Source organism: Ostrea edulis, chromosome 3, assembly GCF_947568905.1.
Source record: "Ostrea edulis chromosome 3, xbOstEdul1.1, whole genome shotgun sequence".
NCBI lineage: Eukaryota > Metazoa > Mollusca > Bivalvia > Ostreida > Ostreidae > Ostrea > Ostrea edulis.
In genome coordinates, this window is record NC_079166.1 from 20,383,890 (window position 1) to 20,391,396 (window position 7,507).

At 36.3% G+C, this 7,507-nt stretch overlaps 1 protein-coding gene across 2 annotated transcripts in view; it reads left to right on the plus strand.

Annotated features, from left to right (window-relative positions):
• LOC125677407 (uncharacterized) overlaps positions 1–6,387 on the plus strand; it is a 19,322-nt gene extending 12,935 nt beyond the window's left edge. Inside the window, exon 2 of one of the 2 annotated variants that reach the window (XM_048915454.2) lies at positions 3,990–6,387. In XM_048915454.2, coding sequence (XP_048771411.2) covers positions 4,124–5,323 — 1,200 coding nt within the window. In that variant the 5' untranslated portion in view covers positions 3,990–4,123 and the 3' untranslated portion in view covers positions 5,324–6,387. The remainder of the gene's footprint in view (positions 1–3,989) is intronic. The other variant, XM_048915455.2, reaches the window with a different exon arrangement.
• Positions 6,388–7,507: the final 1,120 nt, after the last annotated feature.

Consider the following 7,507-nt stretch of genomic DNA (forward strand, 5'->3'; position numbering starts at 1 on the left):
TCGACTTCTGATAAACGTTATGAGGAAAGAAGGACATTGTTATGGAAATGGAAAGAAAATATGCTAAGTACATTAGAAGTAAATGACAATGTTTTAAATTTGTGGGTTTTTTTTTTTTCAATGTTGCGGTCTATGCCAATTTCATTAGGTCTATGTCATCTTGTTTTGGCATAGACCAATGGTCTATACCAAGTTTTAAACCAATTTCGAACACTGTTTCTGGTTGTAACACCTATTTGTTTGGGTAAAAAAAATATAGTTTATACTAGCACGAACATTTCACACTTAAATATATATTGCTTTCAGGGTTTTAAAGCATAAGCTGCCCCAATACAGTTTATACTCATATAAATCAGGTAGCTTTTGTATTTATTCCTTGAATGTTTTTTGTCAATAGAAAACCAAGATGATCTTCCTGACAGTTTTAGGAAAGTGACCTCATGATAGAAGGTAATTGCCTTTCATCTTCTTTAGTCTCACACCTTGCACGAAAGAAGGGGATATTAAATTGGATCTTTCCATTTATCCATCTGTTAGTCAACCAAGGGTTTTTCAGATGATATCTCAAGAACTTGGAATAAAACTTTGTAGGTGTTATCCTCATGACTTAGAACGGCCTTTATTTTTAGCTCACCAGAGCTGAAATCTCAAGTGAGATTTTCTGATCGCCTGTTGTCCGTCATCTGTCCATAAGTCTGTAAACCTTTTACATTTTAGACTTCTTCTCCAGAACCAATGGGCCAATTATACCCAAACTTGGTCAAAAGCATCCTTGGGTGAAGGACTTTCAAGTTTCTTCAAATAAAGGGCCATACTCACAAAAATGCAAAAATAGGGTGGGGTCATTTAAAAATCTTCTCAAGAACCACTGGGCCAGCAAAAAGCTGAGATTTACATGAAAGCTTCCTGACATAGTGCAGATTCAAGTTTGTAAAAATCAGCCCCCCCCCCCCCCCCCCCCCCCGGGTAGGATGGGGCCACAACAGGGGATCAAAGTTTTGCACACAAATATATAGGAAAAAAATCTTCTTCTCAAAAACTACTGGGCCAGGAAAGCGGAAATTTACATGAAAGCTTCCTGAATAGTGCAGATTCAATTATGTTAAACTCATTTACATAACTAATAAATAGAAAAAAATATTTTAAAAATTTTATCCGTAAGAACCATTGGGCCAAAGAAGTTTACATTTGCACGAAAGAATCCTGAGATAGTGCAGATTCAAGTTTGTTAAAATCATGGTCCCCAGGGGTAAGATGGGGCTGAAGTAGGTAGTAAAAATTTTACATGCAAATATATTATATAATAGGGAAAATCATTAAAAATCTTCTGAAAAATCACTGGGCCAGAAAAGTTTATGTTTACATGAAAGCTTCCTGACATAGTATAGATTCAAGTTTGTATTAACCATGGTCCCTGGGAGTAAGTTGGTGCCACAATAGAGATCAAAGTTTTACATGCGAATATATAGGAAAAATCTTTAGAGACTCAGGTGAGCAATGTGGCCCATGGGCCCCTTGTTTTTAAGTCAAATGCTTAAAGGCCAATGTTGTGATGTTACACAGTGTAGAAAACATGTAGTTTGTGGATGATATCTCAAGTAGCATTTAAGATCTTTGCAAATTCCTTATATACCAATAACAAATACCCATTATTTTTTATGTGAACTACTTAAGTCACATTATCTTACTGGACCCTAATGAGATTTTGGCATGAAACTGCTGATTTTTGAAAAATACCTAAATCTCCTACGCATGTCCTACGTCCTATATTATTTTCTTGTTCAAAGTTTCTAAATGATGTCTCAAATAGTATTTGGGGTCTTGGTTTAAAACTTTGCTTGTACTTTAAGTTTTTTTATTACAAATAAAGACCCCTTTTGTAATGAAGGTCTTGATCAAAATAAAGGTATAGGAAATTGTTTCATGAAGTAAGGAAAGTAAAATTCTATAAATTTGCTTGCTGTACTTGATAGTAACAAAGTTTATATTATAGTTTCAGAATGTCCTACCATTGATCCTGGAAGTGAAAAAGTATCTGATAGTGAAGAAAGCTACGGTAGCATAGAGAGTGAAAACTATCCCATGCTCTCTGGAAAGAAAGAAAAAGACATTTCTTTTTAAGCCATAAGGTGTTCCCAAAAATTCAATTGGAAACTTTAACAAACTGCATGCCTGCTTTTTTGTGATAAGATGATTGCTAACATTGCAAGACATCTTGAACTAGCACACAAAGCAGAAATTGAAGTAGCTAGGGTTTTAGCTTTCCTCCCAAAAAGTAAAGAAAGGGGATAAATGAGGGAGGAACTTCAAAGTATTAATGTGTGTATTATGTATAAATTTATTTGATGTAATCACTAGTAAAACTGATTTTGCTTAATATACATTATTTTCTATGCACTGCATAATTATGTAGATGCAATAACTGGGACTTAACATTTGAAAAGAAGTTGTTTGTGATTCTTTGCAATTGTACGATGAACCTGTAAGTTACATCATTAAATATAATGCTAGATTCAATACTTGTCCTGTCATTCAGTCTCGAAATGGTGGCTTTCTAAATGGAAATGTCTACTATGTACTTGACCTATATAGCTTTGCCAGAAAATGAAGAATTTATGCTTAAATGCATGTAATATAAGTGTAGCGAACAGTATAAGAGGGAACTTATACTGCCTCGCTAGAGAGCTAGCTTTTCTAGTGATGTGGTAGAATCTCTCTTGATTATGCAAGTTAAGCAACAGCGAGCGTGATCAGCACTTGGCTGGGTGACAGCTACATGTTACAAATTGGTGGCAGTGGTGGGATAGCCAAGTGGCGCTATCCTGTTGCACATTTTTGGTGTCAGAAGTGGGATAGCCATGTAGTGCTATCCCGTTTCACAAGCATAGGGGTCAACTGCAATTTTCCTCAAAAGTACATTACCGTGGCCAATTAATAGCACAGGCACCTGAAGTATGGGGTATTAGGCTTACACCCCCCCCCCCTTACCAGTATAATAAAATAAACCGGTAGAAGGCCCAATCTTTAAAGCTTACAAAAAGCATCAAATGATTACATAAATTGAAAGAGGGATGAGATAGACAGGGAATTCACACATTTCAGAGTTATTGTCACGAAAAATTTATAAAAGGGGGGGGGGGGGTAGTAATATCCGTACTTTAGTTGCCTGTGATTAATGGAACCTACAAAAATCTTGGTGTCAACTACCTAATTAAAAATATTTTTAGAAAATAATTCTATTTGTTACAAAACTTTGATTGGCTGGTTATTGAAATACACTACTAGCATCCCACTACATGTGTATGACTGACGTCTCCATATGAGTGAAAAATTCTCGAGCCAGACGTTAAGCAAAATACAATCAATCAATCATGTGTATGACAGGAATATATTCAAAGTAAAGACATGTGTATCGAGTGGTTAATGAGAGGAAATAAATAGATGTAAATTCGAAATTAAACGCAAGTAGTCGGTTTCATGTGTGTCTACTAACATCCCACTACACGTGTATGACAGGAATCTCAATATTAAATACTCAAAGTAAAGACATGTGTATCGAGTGGTTAATGAGATGAGATAAATACAAGTAAGTTCATAATTTAACGCAAGTAGTCGGTTTCATGTGTGTATATCAACACTGACAATGTAGTGAGAATCATGTGTGTGTCAGTGAAGAGTCACGTGGTCAGATGTAGTGGAGTTCAGGTGAAATTTCAAATTTTTAATAAAAGGATTTCATGGGTAATAAACCCTGTTGGCACATTAGAGCAGGCCCTCTTTTACAAATTTGCTCAAAATTGCTCTCCAACATGCTTAGAAAATAGTGTAGTGACTTTCAGGAGTAAAGTCATGTGTAGTGAGTTTCAGGTGTATACAAGTATGTGTGTGTGTGTGTGTGTTGTCGTCTATTTGATTTGTATTTGAGTAAATGACCATTACTATCCATTCAAGTTATGTGTTACTGTTACGAGTTCATATTAATATTACAGAGACCAGCAAGTTTGTTTCTTCAAGGTTTGGGTTACTGTAATGAGTCCATGACACTGGCAAACATAAATATTACAGACACAAGCAAGTTTGTAGAATTAACTGTCATCGTTTCAGATGTGCACTTGTCATTGAGATGTCTGCAGACGTCTTTCTGCAAGCTCAGGATCTGGTCAGGTGTCAGCTTTGTGAATCTCCAGCAGAGACAGTCTGTAATACCTGCAGTATCGAACTGTGCAAAGCATGCGTGGGCGATCACGTCATCTCTGCCATCGGACACGTTGTTGTGCCTTTCAGATTTCGAACATCTAACGTCACTTTACCAAAGTGTGAGAAACATTCAGAGACATCCGAGTACTATTGTGTAGATTGTTCTGCCATTATCTGCTGGACTTGCTTGGTGTCTGGCCTCCACAGGGACCACACAGTAAGAAGACTCTCTGAATCACAATACAATAGTGAAGAACGACAAGACATTACTCAAAATATCGAACCTGCCTGGTCACGCTGTTCGAAGAAAACGAAGGAAATACTTGCTGTACCGAAACTCTTGACCACGGTTTCAACGGGCTACTTTCTCACATACAGGGTTGTTTGTGGACTGAAACCAGATCGGTTTTATGTCAGTGGTATCGATAAACTAATTGTGTGTCTGGATACCAATGGTAAAACCTTGGTTAAGCATGACACGAAATCAGGCCATCAACCAGAAGACTTGACTGTTACTAAGGATGAAAATCTTATATACATCGACCACCACGACAGGAGCATAAATAAAGTGAAGGATGGCGGAATAGAATGTCTGATATCACTACAGAACTGGCGACCAAAAGATATCTGTAGTACCTCCATAAACGACTTCCTAGTCACCATGATGTCTGAGGATGAAACACAGGCTAAGATTGTCCGTTACTGCGGTTCCAAGGTCGAACAAGAAATCCAGCTCTATGAATCCGGTAAATCTTTATATTTAAATCCATGTTTCATTGACGAAAACGGAAACCTGGATGTGGTGGTCTCGGATTTTAATGCCAAGTCAGTGATTGTGGTTACCATGGAGGGAAAGTTTAAATTCAGCTATCACGGAAATCCCGAATACACCCAAAAAAGAGCGTTCAATCCATACGGGGTTTCCACGGATACAATGTCCAATATTTTAGTCGCTGACAGTGAAAACGACGTCATCCATATCATTGATAGAAACGGAGACTTCCTGTTGTGCATAGACACATGTAACTTGCAACATCCTTACGACCTCTGTGTAGGTAACAATGACCTGTTGTATGTTGCTGAACTCAAAGAAAACAAAGTCCAACAAATCAAGTATCTTGAGTAAACAGGTACTTGTTGAAATCCCAAGGACCTGAAGACTTTTTCTAGCAGACCCTCATATTTGCGACATGTGTTAATGTTGTTGATATGATAATATTGGTGGTGTATGTGTGCTCGGAATACTTATTGCCAACCTGACTTAATTTTCCTAGATAGTTATGGCAAATTACAATAAATATAAATTCAATTCACATACATTTAGGATAGTTAAATTCTAATGAAACAAAACAGCAAACTAACAATGAAAAACTATGTACATGTACATTTAAAACTACATACAGTGGGGGAATGATGGGTTTTTTTCTTTGTGTGTGATGTTTAAAAAGTAGCTACATATATACATATATACGGGTATAATGTAGATATTTCTTTTCTTCTGGTCCTTTTTGTTTGCTTAAGTTTGCGTTCAGCATAAAAAAATTAAGTAGACAAAGGAGGATAACTCGTGTCATCTTGACAATCCAACTGAACGTCGTGAGTAACAAAAGAGTTAAATATCACTATCTGCACCTTGTCGAAATACTCTCATTTGAATTGAATCCTGTTACTTTTGCGTGTTATTTGTTATTTCTCTATGATTTTGGTTTGTGAAAACACGATACACAGACAGAACACGCCCACCATTCACAGTCATAAGTATTTCCTTTATACTAGGAATCATATTTCTGTTGAATTAGTCACTGTTTACATTACCATAGATTTGCCTCACTGTATGCAACGAAGATCGCCCCCCCCCCCCTTAAGTTCCCTGTACAGACGAAATTGCAACATGTGCTCAACATATATTACATATGTGAATTTTTCACCATATCGTATTTTTGAAGTTTGTAAGATTATCAACATATGTTCAATGAGCTGATATTATTTTCAAATCAAATTTCCATTTATAATCTGTTCCATGTTTAACTAAAATAAATCTAATGGTCAACCATATTGTTGAGTTACAAGTGAGATAAAAGACCCACAATTCTTTGTTATGTAAACAAGGCTTTTTGGCATTTTATTTGTTAACATATATATTGTAAAATAGAAATATCATGTTTGAAATAAAATGAGATGTCACAAACACTAGAAATGTTTTAATTGTGTTCAGAATTAAAAAAAAACTCTGCTTTAAAAGAAACTTTTACTAGTATGTTTGATGTATGTAAACAATTGCAACAGCTTATAAATAACCTTGTCTATTTCCCATAAGCCTTTGTTTGGGTTATCCGTTTTGCAGATTTTATTTTCATGTGTTTAGCGAAAAGAACCAAATTCAAACACATTCAAGAACAAAAAAAAATTCACACTGAAACGAAAATATCCAAAATCAAACTGAAACGAAAATATCCAAAATCAAATTAAAGCGAAATGAGCAAAAATCGAACTAAAGCGAAAATAGCATACATTAGATTGAACGGAAAATAACAAAAATCAAACTGAAGCGAAAATAGCAAAAATCAAACCGAAAAAAATTATTACAAAAATCAAACTAAAGTGGAAGAATAAAATGTGTACATAGTTACTTTTCATACATTTGGTAGTGTAAGTACTGTTATGATGAGTTGACCCAATCCGGCATTCGAGAGTTTTCTGTGATAAAAGGAAGGGCACTTCTGTCTAATAAAGAAATATTAATAAGACTAATTTATCACTGTTTGTTTACAAAAACTTATATTACTCGGGAATACCGCAGTGCTCTGTTATTGGTCAATATAACTACTACCTGCGACGGCAAATCAAGAAAGTGGTTTATTTTCACTTGGAATTTACGAAACCCGTCAATCTCAGAGAGAGAGAGAGAGAGAGAGAGAGATTTTGCCATAACTGAGTTAAAATTAGACTCCATTGTTAAAGATACATGTACATATGAATGATAAACGCGGCACTTAAATGGTTAAAAACCTTGATCAAATTGTACAACAAGCGTTCATAGTTGGGGGGGTCGAATGAAAAGGAAGCTATAAACTAGGGTATATTCCGCCCTCTGTTGGTTCATTGGTATATTGCGCCCTCTACTGGTTCATTGGGTGTCCGGGTAGTGTTTTTGGTTCACGCACTCGTCCCTCACCGCTGCTACCCGAGTTCGACCTCCGTGATCGTCATTGGGTTGTATGTGAGAGGATATGGTGGTCGCCCACTCAGACACGTGGATTTCCTCCGGGTACCCTGGTTTCCTCCAACTAAAAGACTCCCTAGCGCAAAC